At 33.7% G+C, this 20,691-nt stretch overlaps 1 protein-coding gene and 1 pseudogene across 21 annotated transcripts in view; one reads left to right on the forward strand and one right to left on the reverse strand.

Moving 5' to 3' along the window:
• Positions 1-20,691, reverse strand: part of ERC1 (ELKS/RAB6-interacting/CAST family member 1) — a 560,419-nt gene that overhangs the window by 280,128 nt on the left and 259,600 nt on the right. For all 21 annotated transcript variants that reach the window (XM_012747177.3, XM_012747178.3, XM_076007810.1 and 18 more), the window contains one exon: positions 10,560-10,695. In XM_012747177.3, the coding sequence (XP_012602631.1) occupies positions 10,560-10,695 (136 nt within the window). The remainder of the gene's footprint in view (positions 1-10,559; positions 10,696-20,691) is intronic.
• LOC105861592 (protein cornichon homolog 1 pseudogene) lies at positions 13,829-14,264 on the forward strand (annotated as a pseudogene).

Here is a 20,691-nt window from a genome sequence, read left to right on the forward strand (position 1 = left end):
TTAAAAACCAAACTCAAAACAACAGCAGATGTATTTCATTAAAGAAACAGAAAAATGAACATACAAGATGATGCTTTATATAAATAACTTTTATGGAGCATCTAGTACAATTGGGCAGATTCTCATCTTAAAAATTCTGGTAGTTGGGTATGAGAAACTTGGGCAAGGACATGGGGTTTACCTAATCTTAGGACATTACCAAAAAATCCCAAAGATAATCTTTTACTTAAAATAACAAACAACTGATATGGTCCATAAGAGGTTGACCCTTGCCTTTGAGGTCTTGGAAAATGGACCATATGCATGTTTGCTTCTGTTCCCTTAAAAATAAAAGGAATTTTATTGGAGACCACCTTCCAAATGCAAACAAAGAAAAGCCCCTACAGTAACACAAAGGAAAGGAGTCAACCATCCATTTCACTCAAGTGAAAACATAGCCATCCACTTGTAAGAATTTTAGTACCAAATATAACTTTACTCATCATTCTAAGGAAAGCATTCTTTTAATAAGCTGAAAGGCTGTGCTAAATGTCCCCACCAAACAAGGCTAAATTTAACTAAAGGGCATGGTCCCGTAGGCTATACTCTCCTCAGTAAACATATTCAGTAAGTTTCATTAGTTATCAAATTGGAACTCAATTTTAGCCAGAGGGAAGATTTACTTTAGAGTTTGAAATTACTTATAGAGTCAATTTCAAACACTGTAGAGTTTTTGAAAATAATTTTAAGGCTTGTTTTTGTCTTTCTCTAAATGGGAAAAAGTGGCACAGTTTGAGATGGGAGTTGTACATATAACCAGTGATTTGAGTGGGTGCTTCACCTGCAGGAAGAGAATTTTCATGTGTAATTTCAGCAACTACCCATGCGGTTGTATGCCATTTTGTATGTACAGATGCCATTTTGTATGTACACTTTCCCAGTATAATCCTTTACTCCATTTAATATTGGTTAAGAACACCACAGAAACTCACCTATGACCATTCCATATAGAAAAAGCCCCCTACTACTATGCTAAGGAAAAAATTGAATTAAAAAGGATGATACAGGATTAAACACTTAAATAGGTGAAGGAGAAGTTCTGGAAAGAGAAAACCAAACTTTATTTTTATTAAAAACAAGAACATTAATATATTAGACATATCCAGCATGTGACGTAACACCACATAGTATTTCTAGAAAGATGCCAGACAATCTTAATTTTTTAAAAAGTTTTCTTAAATAATTTTCCCTATGGCCAATCTGAAAATGAAGGATAAGTAGTCTTCACTTCAGAAAAAACGATTCTCCTATCAAAATGGAAGAACCTTTTTATGTAGGTAGAGCAAATCAAATCTAATTTCAGATAAAGACACAAATGTTTCACCAACCATGTATCTAAGAAGAGAATATGCTTAAATACACGCAAAGCTGATTTTCCCCATACCTATTTCTATTGTTTTCACTTTCTTTAAACTTTATTCTTTTTTTCAGTTTTCATTTTTTGTTTTATATTTTTCATAAAATTTGTACACGAATTAATTAAAAAGTCAAAATTCTGTGGGCCTAATAATATCCACAGGTCTCAGGAGAGCATATTCACAAGAGCCGCAGCTTTCTTTTGGCAGCCTCATTAATCTCTCTGACACCACCTCTCTCAAGGTTAATTCAGATACTTATCTTTGTTACAAATAAAAACAAAGCTCCAAACCACGACTGATACAAGCCTCCCTTTCAGTCCACTCAACTCTGCATTATTAGAACGTGACTAAAATCATCAGCTTTGTCAAAAGATGTACTTGAATGTCACTGCTCAAAGAATAAAAATATATATAAGGTAAATGTTCTCAACTAATGGAAGATGGCATTTCTTTTGTTAAAATATGCAAGGCCCTTAAAGGGTAACCTATGGAATTTTAGAATATATTTATGAGAGTGCTGAACTAAATATCATTCAAAGTTTCAAAAGAATTTTATAACTAAATTTTTAGATTTTATTATTATTTATAACTCAATAATTATAGCTGTAATTATTGAACCAATGTAAAACATTGTTGCAGAAAGGCTAAAAAGAACTTTTAAAAGTAACCCTTCACATACAGCAGATATAAACTAGTTGAAAAAGAAAAAGAAAACTGATTAAATCATACAGGGGTAATTATAAAACAATGTATTGAAAGGTATAAAAACAACAAAGCCTAATTAAACATACAGGGTAAGAAACAACAAGTAAGACAATAACATGAACAATCTGTCAACAAAGGATAATTTTAAGGCAGAAACTTCTTGTGCTAAAACTGGAAATCCACAGGAAAAAAATTCTTTGCATAAAGAGAAGAGCACAGATTAATGAAATCAAAAAATTAACACCAACATTATCAGCTCATCCACAACAGAGCAGCCATGCTCATGACCATCTTACCTAAAGATGAGGTTAAAAACATTTTAAAGAGTTTGGTTAATGCGAGACTCCAAATGCCAAGTGCTATGGTCTGAATGTCTGTGTTCCCCCCAAATCCATATGCTGAAATCTAATTTCCAATGTGACGTATTAGGAGATGGGGCCTGTGGGAGGTCATGAGAGCAAAACCCTCAAGAAAGGGATTAATGAATGCCCATATAAAAGAGGCCCCCAAACGCTACTCTGGTCCCTTCCACCAGGTGAGGACACAGCAAGAAGACACCATCCATAAACCAGAAAAGTGGGCCTCACAGACACCAAATCTGCTGGTTTCTTGATCGTGGACTTCCTAAGCTCCAGAACTGTGAGAAATAAATTTCTGTTTTTTATAAGCTAGCCAGTTTATGGCATTTTGTTATAGCAGCCCAAATAAACTAAGACTCCAGGCTAAAATGTATGTGACTGCAAGTTCTTGACATCTATAGATACAATTAAAATCAATAAACATATATAGGGTACCAACTATATGCAAAGTACCAAGACATGGTTCCCAAACTGAAGTATTAATATATGGGAGAACTAAATGAATATCTAGAAATTTGAAAAACACAAAATTCAGATAAGAATTTTTAAAATAAAAAAAGCCCAATTAATTGCTATTCCTCTGTTCTCTGAGACATCAAAAATATGGCTAAGTCATTCGATTGCAACTGTGTGACAAATATGGCCACATGTATTATAGTTTTCCAAAGTTAATCATGAAACCTTCATCCACAGTCATACCCTGAATAAAGAACTGGTGTTCTAGGTGTTTTTAAATCAGAGTTTTTAAACCTCAGCAATGTTCACAGTTTGGGCTGAATAAATCTTTGCTGTGGTGGCTGTCCTGTACATTATAGAGTATTTAGCAGCATCCTTGCCCTCTACCCACTAGATGCCAGTAGCATCTCTCAAGTGGTGATAACTAAAAATATCTCCGGAAATTGCCAAATATCTCTTCAGGCCAAAATAGCCCCTGATTGAGAATTACTGCTTTAAAATACAGTAACATGAGACAAATTTATCCCATAATTTTATCAGGGAAAAAAAAAAAGTTTTCTCCTACTGAAATGGGTGCCCCCTTTCATAAGATAACTACAGAATCTCTCATGTTTCCCTGGCTACATCACCACAGTATAGTCCCCTCAGTATCTGCTGGGGACTGGTTCCAGGACCCCCTTTGGATTCCAAAATCCACCAGTGCTCAAGTCCCTTATGTAAAATGGCATACCATTTGCATATAACCTATGCACATCTTCCTGTATACTTTAAATCATCTCTAGATTACTTATAATACTTAATGCAGTGTAAATATTACATAAGTAGTTGTACTGCATTGCTTTCTATTTTGTTGGTTGTTTTCTTATTTTTTATTGTTTTCTTTCCTAAATTTTTCGATCTGCCGTGGGTTGAATCTGAGGAAGCAGAACCGTAGATAGAGTGCTGCCTCTATCTGGTACATTACCACTACATAGTCCAATCCTGTTAATATCTGCTATGATAGATGCTTTTACATATATCATCTCATTAATCCTCACCACCTGTTGAGACAGCAGCTCTGTAAGGAATGTGCCTCAGTTTTCATACAGAGAAATAGCACCTTCATTTTACAGGTGAATATATTACAGTATATTTGCTAATTTTTTCATACTTTTTATGGTTTAGAATTTCATTTAATTTTCTCTTCTCTGTGATCTACCAAATATCTGTAGTAATTTGATTGTAATGTGGAATGACATTTCTTTACAAATATTTTATTCCTAGCAGTCAATTCTTCTTTAATATGATAAATAATAAATGTAGATATGAATAAAAAGAGAAATAAATTTAGTTCCTGACTGGAGATGACTGAATAAACTACAAGTGATAATAATCTTTAAATTACTAGTACAATTCAACAAAGTAAAGAATCTCAAGGGATATTTCAAAAGTTATTTTAAAAAACTGACAAACTTACTTAAGGAAAAAGTTTTCAGATATAATTAATGAGGTTGAAGTCGACCTACCAACTTTGTAAATATATTGCCAAACAACGTACGCACAAAATTGGATCAAAGCCAAAACAATGAATCTAGAACCTAGAACTAAATAGAAACTTGCATAATATTTAGCATAGATAGATTAGCTAGACAGAAAAAAAAACTATATCTATTTACTAAATGCTACTAGGAGAACTGGGTATCAGAGTAAAGAAAAAAATACTTTAAATCTATGTCTCATAAGGTATATGAAAATAAATTCTACATGGATTAAAGAGATGAACACTTAAAATAAACAAACACACATATATATGCATAGCTAAAGAACTAAAAAGAAGTAATATATTTAATCCTATTATAAATGGGAGATAAATGAAAAAATAGCCATGGAAGGACAAGGTAAGCAAATTATAAGATTTTTTTAAAGAAAGGTTTAAACAACAAAATATAATAAATCAGTTTCAAGATAAAAATGACAGAGAAAACATATTTGACAAGCATCATTCCTCAACTTAATAGACAACATATCAATTCAAAGTAAGTACCATACACAGATTCATGATCGGGAGCAAATGTAATTAACATTTGACACAGAAATTTCAGGTAATAAATCATCATATGCGAAAAAGGTACAGTTTCATTAAAGAAATGAACATAAAACAAATTAAGAATATCATTATATGTCTGTAAAATGAGCAAAACATTAAATAGAACCAAGGTGGCTATGAGGAAACAGAATGTCTACAAACTGCTGGAGGTATTATAAATTAGCTCAACCTTTGTGGATAGAAACTTGAGAAAAGCCACAACACTTCATACTTAGAGCAGGTAAGTCTGCTCTGAGACATGCCCAAAGTAAATCACCTAATTGGGTAAAACTTATCTATACAAATTTGTTCAGTGAAAATTGAAATTAAAATTGTCCAGCAAAAAGAGGAACTTGTATAAAGCTACTCAACTTTGGATTCAGTTGAAAATAAGTATAAGCATCATTATGAAAACACAATTCATGGAAATGTACAAAAGACAGAATATAAGTTTTTAAAAAGCGAGATGCATAATAGTGTCAGTATATAATTATTATTACAAATGAGTAAAATTAAAGTATAGAAGAAAACTTGGAAGGATGTAAGCAAACTTAAATATTACTCACTAATTTTTCTATTATGTTAATTAAAACTGTAATTTTAAACAATAAAAGCAAATGTATATGACCTGAGTTTAAAAATTGAATAAACCAACTCCCAGTAAAGCAAAAATATAAAATAAAATGTTACTTGGAAAATATAAAAAATATTTTTCAAGGAAAGAAGGAAAACACAAATAACGAGTGTGACTAAGAAATCAAGCCAGAGTCAAGGACTCTGCTCCAGGGCTGTGTAAATATGTTTAAATAGGCTGGCTTAAAACTGAAAGACACTACTAAAGTCCATATAGTAAAGTCAAGTCCTGACTATCTTAGGACTCATTTTAGAAATATGAAAACAGTATCAGGAGGTTAAGTGATACCTATGTTTTTTAGCATTTTATTAGGGAAATTTTCAAACATACACAAAAGTATAGAAAGAATTGTATAATGAATCCCATGTCACCATCATTCAGCTTTAATAATTATGAAAAAAGTGGCCAATGTTTACTCCTACTACCATTGGAATGAAATAAATAAATAAACAAACAAACAAACAAACAAACCGCAATGCTAGGGCTTGGCTTTGGTGTCCTAGGAATCTCCAAATTATTTTCATAGTCTCATCATGAAACTTTTGGATTTAAAAATATTTGATTAGTATTAAGCCCCTGTAGTCATTAGTCCTTTTTTATGCTCACAGAGTCCATCTGAGGCGGATGATAGTCCCTTCATTCTTGTTCCTCTGTCCTCTTTATATGATCCCAATAGTCTTTGATAGATTCTTAATTTTTGGTATCAAATGATGGTATAGTGCAGTGCTTTTCAAAGTGTGGTCCCTAAACCAGGAATGTCATCAACACTTGGGAACTATTAGAAATGCAAATCCTTGGGGCTTACCCCAAACATATTGAATCAGAAACTCTAGGGACAGGAGCCAGCAATCTATTTTTAAAAAAGTCTTCCAGGTGACTCTAGTACATACTAAAGTTTGAGAACCACTAATCTAGGTTTATCTGTATACTTCCTTCTCCAATCCTGGAATCAGCCATTTCTTCAAGAAATCCCAAGCTTCTTTTAGTGGTGATCACACATAAAGATCACAATCTTGGTGCTAGGGACACTCACTACCACTAAGTTGTCATTTGTAATAACGTGATTAAGAAACATATTTAAGTATTAATAGCAGAGTAGTTACTAAAAGAATTGAGATCAGATCCTAAGTGTCCTAATGTGTAGTCCTGTGTTCTTTTCACTATATTTGAATGAATTACATCCATGTGTAACTTGCACATAGCTATAGTTTTTTTTTTTTTTTTTTTTTTTTTTGAGACAGAGTCTCACTCTGTTGCCCAGGCTAGAGTGAGTGCCGTGGCGTCAGCCTAGCTCACAGCAACCTCAAACTCCTGGGCTCGAGTGATCCTTCTGCCTCAGCCTCCCGGGTAGCTGGGACTACAGGCATGCGCCACCATGCCCGGCTAATTTTTTTGTATATATATATTAGTTGGCCAATTAATTTCTTTCTATTTATAGTAGAGACGGGGTCTCGCTCTTGCTCAGGCTGGTTTTGAACTCCTGACCTTGAGCAATCCGCCCGCCTCGGCCTCCCAAGAGCTAGGATTACAGGCGTAGCTATAGTTTTTTATAATTTTGATATCTATCATTTACTGAGACATCTTGGAAAAATCAGTTACCTATTCTAGTTTTCTCTATATGTAAAATATAAATAAATAATATCTCTCATCTCATATAAATAGGAAATAAGAGATTACATATGAAAGAACTTTTGGTTTTCTCAAAAAACTGACAGAAGATTAGAAGAGTATATTTTATTTACAAAGATAGCCTGGTAACAGAAAACATTAAAGGGGGGGGAAAGATAAATTAAACAGGTAAGGAGCCAACATAAACACAGGATGCTGTAGCATAAAATAAATTTTATTTTCTACAATTAAAAAACAACGTGATCGTCCCCAAAGGCAATCACAGCAGCAACAAAAATAAATAAATGGGACATGATCAAACTACAAAGCTTCTGCACAGCCAAAGAAATAGTCATGAAAGTAAACAGACAACCTACAGAATGGGAGAAAATTTTTGCATCCTAAGCATCCGATAAGGGACTGATAACTAGAATATACTTAGAACTCACGAAAATTAGGAAGAAAAAATCAAATAACCCCATTAAAAAGTGGGCAAAAGACTTGAACAGAAATTTTTCTAAAGAAGACAGAAGAATGGCCAACAGACATATGAAGAAATGCTCAACATCTCTAATCATCAGGGAAATGCAAATCAAAACCACAATGAGATATCACTTAACCCCAGTGAGAATGGCCTTTATCAAAAAATCTCCAAACAATAAATGCTGGCGTGGTTGCGGAGAGAGAGGAACACTCCTACACTGCTGGTGGGACTGCAAACTAGTTCAACCTCTGTGGAAAGCAATATGGAGATACCTTAAAGCGATACAAGTGAATCTACCATTTGATCCAGAAATCCCATTGCTGGGCATCTACCCAAATGATCCAGTGACACTCTACAAAAAAGACACCTGCACTCGAATGTTTATAGCAGCACAATTTATAATTGCAAGGCTGTGGAAACAGCCCAAGTGCCCATCAATCCAAGAATGGATTAATAAAATGTGGTATATGTATACCATGGAGTACTATTCAGCTCTAAGAAACAATGGTGACATAGCACATCTTATATTTTCCTGGTTAGAGCTGGAACCCATACTACTAAGTGAAGTATCCCAAGAATGGAAAAACAAGCACCAGATATATTCTCCAGCAAACTGGTATTAACTGAGTAGCACCTAAGTGGACACATAGGTACTACAGTAATAGGGTATTGGGCAGGTGGGAGGGGGGAGGGGGGAGGGGGGTGGGTATATACATACATAATGAGTGAGATGTGCACCATCTGGGGGATGGTCATGCTGGAGACTCAGACTTTTGGGGGGAGGGGAGGAAATGGGCATTTATTGAAACCTTAAAATCTGTACCCCCATAATATGCCAAAATTAAAAAAAAATTAAAAAAAAAAAAAAAAAACGTGATCATCATTCAAGAAAGCAAGATTAAATTGAAACCCTTGATATAGTCAAATTATTAACCAATTTCATAAAATATAAAGATGCCACTTCAAACTTCTGGGTAATGAAATAACTTACTGTAAACATTCTAGTGAAACTGTTAGCTATAAAGAAGAAATATCCTCACCACACAAAATAGGCTAAAATAAATTAAAAGGTAAAGGTAAAAAATTAAAGCACAGAACTTAAAAATACTTACGGGTAAATACATATTCTCAAAATGGGGAAATTAAGCAAAAAAATCCATAGGAGGAAGCTAACATGAAAGGGACAGAGATCGCAATTACATTAAGAAACAAATGAAAATTCAAGACATGAAAAAACACTCAATGTCAGTATCAGAGAAATATAAAACAAAAATGAAATATTTTCTACGCGTCAGACTTACACTTTCTTTAAAAAGGAAAAACATCAGGAAAAAGAGAAAATTGCCAATATTAACTGTTGTTGCCAAGGGTGAGGGAAAATTGGTATGCTGCTTTTTCTAAAAGTTGATGCATCTGAGGAGATTTATACTTTTTCTCTAAGGAGTATAATCAATAAAAGTTATATAAAAGAGGATTAAAAAAAGAAGTAAAAAGCAGAGTCCTCATGTCTTAAATGAATTTGTTGTCAAGCCTAAAAATGGCTTCTAGGTAACTCTTCCAAATCTCTCCAGTAAAGATTGTATAATTATGCAACTTGTAGCATACATGCTCTCTCATATTCAAATAGAAAATGCAACTAGAGAAAAACAATCTGGCAGCGCCTTAATAGTCTTACCAGGAGTTTTGGAGGATTTTAGCAAGCTTATGGTATTCCTCTCTAAAATCTAAACATTAATTCTGAAGCATTACAGTCAAGACAAACAGGGCCAGGCACGATGCCTCACGCCTGTAATCTCAGCACTTTGGGAGGCTGAGGAGGGAAGATCACTTGAAGCCAGGAGTTCAAGATCAGCCTGAGCAAGAGCAAGGCCCTGTCTGTCCAAAAATAGAAAAATTAGCTGGGGGGGGGGGGTTGGGGATGGGGGGTGCACCTGTAGTCCCAGCTACTTGGGAGGCTAAGGTAGGAGAATCCCTTGAGTCCAGGAGTTTGAGGTTGCAATGAGCTATGATGCACCATTGCACTCTAGCCCAGGTGACAGACTGAGACTCTGCCTCAAAAAGAGACAAATAGAACAGGCTATAGATCAAGAAAGTCCTAGTTAAAAGTATGGCTAAACCACTTATAAAGTTTAGTAATGCAATGTCTCTGAGATTATTTCCTCATCTGCAAAATGTGCAGCTACTCCAGTGGATTACTGAGAAGGTTAGAAAAATAATGAATGACCAGGGCCTAGTTTTAAACATTGTGAACCTAATTGGCACTTATAATATGATAGTTGCTGCTACTGTTATTTAGCCTGGCTTAATTAATCTATGAATAATTAGGTTTACAATTCAATTATTGCTCCATTGAAGTAAAAAAGTATAGTTTATATGTCCTGTATGATGATAAAGTATTCTCTCTAAATTGGATTTTTGAAAGAGGAAAGGAAGGAAAGATTAAGGAAAGAAAGGTAGAAAGGAAAGAGAAAGAAGAATGGAAAAAGGGAAGAAAGACACAAATCAAGATTAGCAATGCATTTTAATGAATGGGATTGGCAGTTATAATGACAGCCCTGAAGCTTAATATAACCCACTCATTAAACTGTCGTTGAACTTACCAATTAAGTATGATCAACTTGAAGAAGGATGAATTTTCTCCTATGCTGAGGTGTCCTCACAAAGCTGTGGAATAAAACTTGCATTTTCTATTTAAAGCCATTCCTTTATTGCTAACAGTTGGTCTGAGAGGAAGGCAGCAAGCAGGGTTAGAAAGAGAAAAAAGAGGAGGATAAAGATGAAGAGAAAAACAACATGCAATTATGGCTCAATCTCTTCACCTGATCCTTTCAGAGTCTCCTTGTGTTCTAACCTGTAGTTGCTGGGAGCTGTCATTGAGATTGTCCTCCCTTCGTCGCGCTTCCTCTAGCATCTGTGCACTCTTCTTTTTTTCCACCTGTTCCTTGTGCTTCAGATTTGCTACCTTCTTATTCTGGTCTTTCACTTGCCTAATGACAGGGGGAGAAAAATCAAGTCTTGCATATATATGTATGCAGAGAAAAGAATATGTTTACTTACAGACTTATACCAGAGGCATCAAGGAACAGCTGAAAACCAATAAAGAATTCCTGTTGCAAAATGTTTTTAACAATTTCAAACTCTTTCCTACCAATTGTAGCAAATTGTTTATAAAAATTTCCTCTAAAGAACATGCATTTCAGCATGTAGTTTATAAAGCACAATGAAATAATAAAACAAAAGAAAGGTATGGGATAATTTTAAATGACAAAAAAAGTCAGAATTTATGTTGGAAAAATAGAAGCAGTCTCCTGACAACAATGCACTGAAATATTAGTTAGGATGGCTGATTAAGAAAGATTTTGTAATATCATTCTAACTTTACCATTTTTAAATATTTCAAACATTCAGAGGCTATACATTATGTATATGTATGTGAAAATAGTGATATAAAGATGCAGGAACCCAGCTTAAGAAAGAGAACAGTATACCTACTTCTGAAGCTTCCCACGTGCCTCTCCCTATACCATTCCACTGCCTATTAGTCTACCCTCCACTGATAAGATTAACCTATACCTGAAAATTTGTGTTTAAAATCCCCAGCTTTTTATTATTGTGATGCTACATCTACATATAGATCCTTCATTTATAGTCCGCATGTTTTTGAACTTTATAAAGTTTACTAATAAGCTATTTTTCCTTTCAATCTATAATATGTTTTGAGACTCAGACTAATCAGAGTGTAACGTAGCCTTTTATGCGCTCCATTTTCACTGCAGTATGAAATGATGTATGGTAATATTTTAACCTGGTCTCAAGTGAATGGGCGATTGTGTTGTTTCCATTTTCTTTCTATTATAAACGATGCTGCTAGGTACCTTCTGTCATACCTGTGCAAAAGTTTCTCCAAGTTAGTATAGGCCTAGAAACTGAATTGCTAGGCCATGTAACAGGTACATCTTATTTTATTTTCCAAGAAATTATATTTATACTCTCAAAAGTAGTACATAACAATGCCCATTACACCTGTCCACATCTACTAACACTTGGTACTATCTGACTTTCTAAATTTTGCCAATCTGGTAGACATAAAATAGTATCTCATTATAGTTGTAAGATGAATGTTTCCGACTACCGATGCTGAGTATTTTTTCAGATGGAATTTAGTCATTCCTCTTTCCACTTCCTTGAAACAGCTATTCATGGTTTTTTGCCCATTTTTAAATTAGGGTATCTTTTTCTTATTGACTTAGAGGTATTCTTTATATGTTATAGATAATAATACTTTATTCGCTATATGTTATTTAATATTTTATTCAAATCTATGAATTCTTTGATGACTTTATGGTATATTTTCATTTATAGAATTTAATATTTAAATTGTTTCAAATATACCCAATCTTCTCCTTGATGACATTCAATCTGGTGATGTTTTTCAACAAAATTTTGCCCATCCCAAGTTCATAAAGATACTCCCCTAAAAATGTTATAACTTTGTCTTTCACACTGAAATCATTAATCCACCTGAAACTGATGTTGTGTGTATGACATGAGCTAAAGACATAATTTCATTTTTTGGGTATGGTGTGAGATAAGAATAAAATACATTTTTTACATGTACTAATAACTAATGGTCCCAGCAATACTTACATGCACTGCCAATTCTGGCACGAAGTTACTGTATACATGTGTGTCTGTTTTGTGGCTCTCTAGTTTGATATGTTATGATATTTCAGTGATCTATACAACTATGATTACTATGCCTTTATAAGAAGCCTCAGTAACTGGTAAGGCAAGCCTCCCCCTACCTTTATCTTCCTATTCAAAATAGTCTTGGCTATTCCTGACCATTTATGCTTTTTGTACAAATTTCAGAACTAGCCTGTCAAGTTCCACCAAACCAACCATCAACCTATAGCAACAAAAACTACACAGTAGCCTTTGGTATTCCAAATCCAGTTGCAAGAAATGACACCTTCATGCTCTTGAATCTTTTAATTACTTAACATAGTACAGATGCTTCTCAACTTACAATGGGGTTACATCCCAATAAACCCATTTATAAGTTGAAAATATCATAAGTCCAAAATGCACTTAATACATTTAACCTATAAAGTATCACCTGTTTACCCTTGTGATTACATGGCTGACTGGGATCTGTGGCTCACTGTCGCTGCTCAGCATCACAAGAGAGTATTGTACCATATATTGCTAGCCCAAGAAAAGATCAAAATTCAAAATCTGAAGTACGATTTCCACTGAATGCATATCACTTTCCTACCATTGTGGAGTCAAAAAAAATCGCAAGTGGAACCATCATAAGGGGGGAACTATCTGCATATCTCTCCATTCATTTAGGTCTCCTTAAAAGGCTTCTAAAAAAACATTATACTTTCCTCCATAAAAGATATGCATCTATTTTATTCCTATGAACATTGTGGTTTTTTGTCATTTTAAATTCCAGACATAATTTCATTATATCCCATACATGCTTCTTATGCATCTCAAAAAGGGGCATTTTTAATAATGTAAATATTAACAAAATTAATAATAATTCCTTGGTATCATATTATACTCCATATTCAAATTTCCCCAGTCATCTCAAAAAGTTATTGTTTTTAAAATTGATTTGTTTGAATCAGAATGAAAAAAAAAACCCACCTTGTGTTTGTCTGTTAGATCCTTCAAGTCTCAAACTAGAAAAAAGTCTCTTAAGTGTTTCTCTATCCCCATTTTTAATGCCAGTGACTTTTTAAAAGAAATAGTTGTTCCATAAAATGACTCACATTCTGGATTGTATGTTTGCTGGTTCGTGGTGAAATTTAACTTATCTCCTGTTTTTTTTTGTTTGTTTTTCTTAGTACTGAATGTTAGCTATAAAGACATGAATACATTCAGTGTCAATTTTTTAGGTAAGTGTTCTATACTTGATACTACCTCACATCTGAAAGTATATAATGTCTGGTTTTCCCACCCTTAATAAAGCCAAGATTCCGGCGGCAGCAGCTGCAGCGGTCGGTCGGGGCTGTGGCTGGGGAAGTGAATGGTTTTACTGTGAATGGTGAGGGCCCTGCACCGCCTTTCTCCACAGGCACCGGCGCTGCTGCCTGCTCCTCCCTGGTCATGGCGTTCACGTTCGCGGCCTTTTGCTACATGCTGGCGCTGCTGCTCACCCCCGTGCTCATCTTCTTTGCCATCTGGCACATTATAGCATTTGATGAGCTGAAGACTGATTACAAGAATCCCATAGACCAGTGTAATACCCTGAATCCTCTTGTACTTCCAGATTACCTCAATCCATGCTTTCTTCTGTGTCATGTTTCTTTATGCAGCAGCGTGGCTTACACTGGGTCTCAATATGCCCCTCTTGGCATATCATATTTGGAGGTACATGAGTAGACCAGTGATGAGTGGACCAGGACTCTATGACCCTACAACCATCATGAATGCAGATATTCTAGCATACTATCAGAAAGAAGGATGGTTCAAATTAGCTTTTTATCTTCTAGCATTTTTTTACTACTTATACGGCATGATCTATGTTTTGGTGAGCTCTTAGAACACACAGAAGATTTGGTCCAGTTAAGTGCATGCAAAAAACCACCAGATGAAGGGATTCTATCCAGCAAGATCCTGTTTCCAAGAGTAGCCTATGGAATCTGATCAGTTACTTTAAAAAAATGACTCCTTATTTTTTAAATGTTTCCACATTTTTTGCTTGTGGAAAGACTGTTTTCATATGTTATACTCAGATAAAGAATTTAAATGGAATTACATATAAATTAATATAAAATGATTACCTCTGGTATTGACAGGTTTGAACTTGGACTCCTTAAGGAACAGCCATAATCCTCTGAATGATTGCATTAATTACTTAGTCCATTGGAAGCATTTGTTTATAGGAATTGGTAGGGCTCATTTTGGTTTTATTGAAAGGATATCTAATTATAAATGAGCTATAGATATCAGGTGCTTCTGATGAGCTGGAAATGTATATCTGACTTGTGGGAAACTTCATGAGTTTCCTCATCTATCATGTAGATGATTATATATGGGTACATTTACAAAAATAAGAGTGGGATTTTTTCCCTTCAACTTGAATATTATCCTTATTGCATGAATAAGAAATTTCCCATATTTTCACCAGAGTAACAAAAATACTTGCTTTAATTCTTAAGCATAAGTGAACATGATCTAAAAAATATGCTGAATTACTTGTGAAGAATGCATTTAAAGCTATTTTGAATGTGTTTTTATTTGTAAGATATTACTTATTAAGAAATTTGTTATTATGGTTACTGGTGGTAAAGGTAGTCTTAAGAATTTGCACGTACTTTAGATTTTCAAAACTGAATAACAGAGAAAATTGTATAACCCCATCCTGCTGTTCCTTTAGTGCAATACAATAAAACTCTGAAATTAAGACTCAATAAATAAATAAATAAATAAATAAATAAATAAATAAATAAATAAATAAAGCCAAGATTCATCAGTGACTTAAGGCAGTTATAGGTGATATCTTCTATGTATGAAGTTTGCCATTCATCAATATTTCCTCTAATGGTTCCATGCAGTGACGAACTTCTGAATAATTTTAGTATCTTGTTTCAAATTACATTTTCTAAAGACTTTTTGTGGGCATATAGACATGCACATGGTTTCTATATATGGGTTTTATATCTGGCAAACTTGGTAAATGCTCCTGTTAATTCTAATTATTTTTCTGTAGATTCTTTTGGGTTTTCTATGTAAATAATTACATAATATACTGCCAAAGAAAACCAATAAAGCTCCTATAACTGATCCAAAAGAAATAGAGATCTAGGAATTGACTGACAAAAAAGTCAAAATAATCATCTTAAGCAAGCTCAATGAGCTTCAAGAGAACACAGACAAGTAAACAAAAATCAGGAAAACAATGCATGAACAAAATGAGTAGTTTAATAAAGAAATATAAATCCTAAAGAAGAACCAAACAGAAATCCTGAAACTTAAGAATACAATGACAGAACTGAAAAACTCAACAGAGAGCTTCAACAGGAAATTCAATCATGCAGAAGAAAAAAATCAGTGAACTAAAAGCTCATTTGAAATAAGTCAGTAGAGAAAACAAACAAAAAGAATAAAAATATAAAGACAAAATCACATGAGATCTCAAATAAGTGAATATGCGCATTATGGGAGTCCCAAAAGAAGAACAGAGAAAAATACAGTCAGAAAGTTTATTTAAATGAATGGTGCCTGAAAATGTCCAAAATTTGAGAAGGGTTTGGAAATTTAGATTCACAAAGCTCAAAGGCTCAACTCAACAAAGATTACACTGAAACACATCATAATCAATTGTGAAAAGGCAAAGACAAAGAGGGGATTTTGAAAGTAGCAAGAGAAAAGCAACTTGTCAAATACAAGGGACCCCCTTCTCATCCTCGCCCTATCCCACCATCACCATCACCAATATGGATATCAGCAGATTTCTCAGCAGAAACCTGCCAGATCATCAGGGAATGGGATGATATACGGAAAGTGCTAAAAGATTAAACAAACAAACAAAAAAAACCCACAACAATACCTGGCAAAGCTGTCTTTCAGAAATGAAGATGAGATAAAAATATTTCCAGACAAATAAAAGCTGAGGGAGTTCATTACACTAGACCTGCCTTACAAGAAATGCTAAAGGAGTTCTTAAAGTTAAAAATAAAAGACACTAAGTAAAAACATGACAACACATGAAAGTATAAAACTCACTGGTAAAGGTAAATATATAGTCAAATTCAGAATACCGTAACACTATAATCATGGTACAAAGTCACTTTTAATTCTAGTATAAAAGTTAAAAGAAAAAAGTATTAAAATAACTACAGCTACAATAATTTGTTAATGGGTACATAATTACCCATTAACAAATAAAAGTGTGACATCAATAGCATAAACTGTGGAGGAAAGAGAAACAGAAGTGTAGAGGTTTTGTATCTGATTGAAGTTTAGTTAGTATAACCTTAAAATGGACTGTTATAACCATAAGATATTTTATATAACCTTCATGGTGACCAAAGAAAAACAGCCTTAGTAATATCTAAAAAATAGAAGGGAATCAACATACACTACCACAGAAAATCATCAAATCAGAAAAAAAGACAACAAGAGTGGAAGAAAAGAAACAAAGGATCTACAAAATAGCAAGAAAACAACTAAATGGCCCTACCTATCAATAATTACTTTAAATGTAAATGGATTAAATTCTCCAATCAAAAGATACAGAGTGGCTAAATGATTTTTTTTAAAAAGATCCAACAATATGTTGCCTACACGAAGCTCACAGTAGCTGTAAGGATACACAGAAGCTGAAAGTAAAAACATAAAAGGATGAAAGAAGATATGCCAGGCAAATCGTAACCAAAAATAGAAGTGGCCTTACCTATATGAGACACAATAGACTTTAAGATCTGTCACAAGAGACAAAAAAGGTTACTATACAAGGATAAATTAGTCAATTCATCGAGAATATAATAACCTTATACGTGTAAGGTTAACCTTATATATATATGCACCTAACGTTGGAGCAAATAAATATACAAAGCAAGTACTAATAGAACTGAAGCTCCCAGCAATATAATAGTAATAGAGGACTTCACTAACCCACTTTTAACAATGGATAGATCATCCAAACAGAGTATCAATATGGGAATATCATATATGAATAACACCACAGACCAAAGGAACCTAGCAGACTATATAGAACATTCCATCAACAGAATACATATTGAATGCACACAGAACATTCCCTCAGGAGAGATCATATGTTAGGCTACAAAACAATTCTAAAATCTGAGGAAATTAAAATCATATCAACAGGAATGAAGGCTTTAGTCACTCCACTTGGGGCCTGCTGAAGGCAAAGAGAATATAAAATAGGTAATAGAAGACAGTAGTTATCAATATCAACTAGGAGCACATGATCAGTTACAGAAACAAGGACTATAATAGTCATGAATATTTCTACCTTATATTTTCATAAATAAAAGTAAAAAAAAATCATATCAAGTATCTTTGCTGACCAAAATTGTATGAAACCAGAAATCATTAACAGGAATTGAAAAATTCACAAATCTATAAACAGGAGAAAAACTGAAAAGTTCATAAAGTAAACAATAGACTCCCCAAAAACCAATGGGTCAAATAAGAAATTTAAACAAAAGTCAAAGTCATTTTGGACAAATGAAAATGAAAAAACAACAAACCAAAACCAAGAGGATACACTCACAGCAGTTCTAAGAGGACAGTTTATGGCAATAAACATCTATATTAAGAAAAAAATCTCAAATAAACAACGTAATTTTACACTCCAAAGAAATAGTAAAAAGAATTAATTAAGCTCAAAGTTAGCAGAAGGAAGAAATAATAAAAAACAGAAATAAAATAGAGACTAGAAAGACAACTGAAAAAAAAATCAACAAAACTAAGAGTTGTTTTTCTCAAAAGATAAACAAACTGACAAATCTTTAGCTAGCCTAACCAAGAAAAAAAATAAAAAATAAAGAGAATTCAAATAAATAAAATCAGAGTTGAAAAGAGACATTACAACTGATACCACAGAAATATTATGAAAAATTATATACCAATAAATGGGATAACTTAGAAAAATGGATAAATTCCTAGAAACATACAACCTACTAAGACTTAATCATAAAGAAATTGTAACCGCTGAATAGACCAATAACAAATAAAGAGGCTGAAGCAGTAATCAGATGGCTTCATGGATGACTTCTAACAAACATTTAAAGAAGAACTGATACTAATCATCGCAAACTTCCAAAAAACTGAAGAAGAGGGAACACTTCCAAACTCATTTTAAGAGGCCAGCATTGCTCTCACACTGAAGGTAAGGATACTACGAAAAAAGAAAATTAGAGCCAATATCATTAATAAAACTAGATGCAAAAATCCTCAACAAAATAGTAGGAAACTGAATTCAACAGCACTTAAGAAGGATCATTCAACATGATCAAGTGGGATTTATACCTGCAATGCAAGGATGCAAATTAATAAATGTGATACCCCACATTAACAGAATGAAAGAATAAAAAGTATCTGATCATCTGAATAGAGGCAGAAAAAAATTAACAAAACTAAATATTCTTTCATGATAAAAATTCTCAATGAATTAGGTATAGAAGAAATGTACCTCAATATAATAAAGGCCACATATGACAAGCCCACAACTGACACCATACCCAATGGTGAAATGCTAAAAGCTCTTCCACTAAGAATATTAAGTAACAAGACAAAGGTGCTCACTCTTACCACTTCTATTCAACACAATACTGGTTGTTGTAGCTAATTAGGAAAAAAAAAAAAAGATATAAAAGGCAAACAAATCAGAAAGGAAGAAGTTAAACTGTCTTTGTTTACAAATGACATGATTTCATATATAGAAAACCCTAACGACTGCACCAAAAAAACCTCTTAAAACTAATAAACAGGCTGGGCATGGTGGCTCACGCCTGTAATCCCAGCATTCTGGGAGGCCGAGGCAGGTGGATTGCTCAAGGTCAGGAGTTCAAAACCAGCCTGAGCAAGAGCAAGACCCCATCTCTACTAAAGATAGAAAGAAATTAATTAGCCAACTAAAATATATATAGAAAAAATTAGCTGGGCATGGTGGCACATGCCTGTAGTCCCAGCTACTCAGGAGGCTGAGGCAGAAGGATTGCTTGAGCCCAGCAGTTTGAGGTTGCTGTGAGCTAAGCTGATGCCACGGCACTCTAGCCGGGACAACACAGTGAGACTCTGTCTCAAAAAAAAAAAAACAAAAAAAGTACCCCAACTAATAAATTCAATAAAGTTGCTGGACACAAAATCAGTAAGTAAAAGTTAGTTGTGTTTCTATACACTCACAATGACCTAACCAAAAAGGAAATTTAAAACAAAAAAAGCTCATTTATAATAGCATGAAAAATAATGCTTAGGAATAAATTTAACCAAAGAGGTGAATGGTCTGTACACTGAAAACTGTAAGACAAAGAAACTGAAAAAGATACAAACAAATGGAAACATAACCTATGTTCATGGATTGCTACAATTAATACCGTTAAAATACCTATAATATCCAAAGTGTTCTACAGATTCAATGCAATACCTATCAAAATATTAATGGCATTTTTCATAGAAATAGAAAAATAATCCTAAAGTTCCTATGGAACCATAAAGAATCCGGAATAGCCACTCTTATGCAAAAAAAAAACAAAACAGAAGGGATCACACTTCCTCATTTCAAACTATATTACAGATCTATAATAATCAACACATTATAATACTAGCATAAAAACACATATTTACACCAATGGAACAGAATAGAAAGCCCAGAGATAAATCCACACATTTACATCAGCTGATCTTTGAAAAAGGTGTCAAGAACACATAATAGGGAAAGGATAATGTCTTCAATAAATGATGTTGGAGAAACTGGATATCCACATGCAAAAAAATGAAACTGAACCCTTACTTCACACCATATACAAAAATCAACTCAAAATGAATTTAACTTAAACATAAGACCTGAAAATATAAAACTATTCTTTAATAAAAGAAAATTGGCAGGGGGGAGGGGAAGCTATGTAACACTGGTCTAGATAATGATTTTTGGATAGGACCCCAAATCCAATCAAGAGCACAGTCAATAAAAGCAAAAGTAGACAAATGGGACTGCATCAAATTAAAAAGATTCTACACAGAAAAGCAAACATTCAACAGAAAAAGCGAAGAGATAACCTATGGAATGGGAAAAAAATATTTGCAAAACATACATCCAGTAAGGAGCTAATATCCAAAATATAAAAGGAACTCAACTCAATAGCAAGAAAAGAAATAATCTGATTAAAAAGTGGGTAAAGAACCTGAATAGATATTTCTTAAAAGAAGACATACAAATGGCCAATACAAAAAAAACGCTCAACAGACTAAAGGATAACTTTTTCTCATGATTTTTT

Source organism: Microcebus murinus, chromosome 10 (assembly GCF_040939455.1).
Source record: "Microcebus murinus isolate Inina chromosome 10, M.murinus_Inina_mat1.0, whole genome shotgun sequence".
In the NCBI taxonomy this organism is placed as follows: domain Eukaryota; kingdom Metazoa; phylum Chordata; class Mammalia; order Primates; family Cheirogaleidae; genus Microcebus; species Microcebus murinus.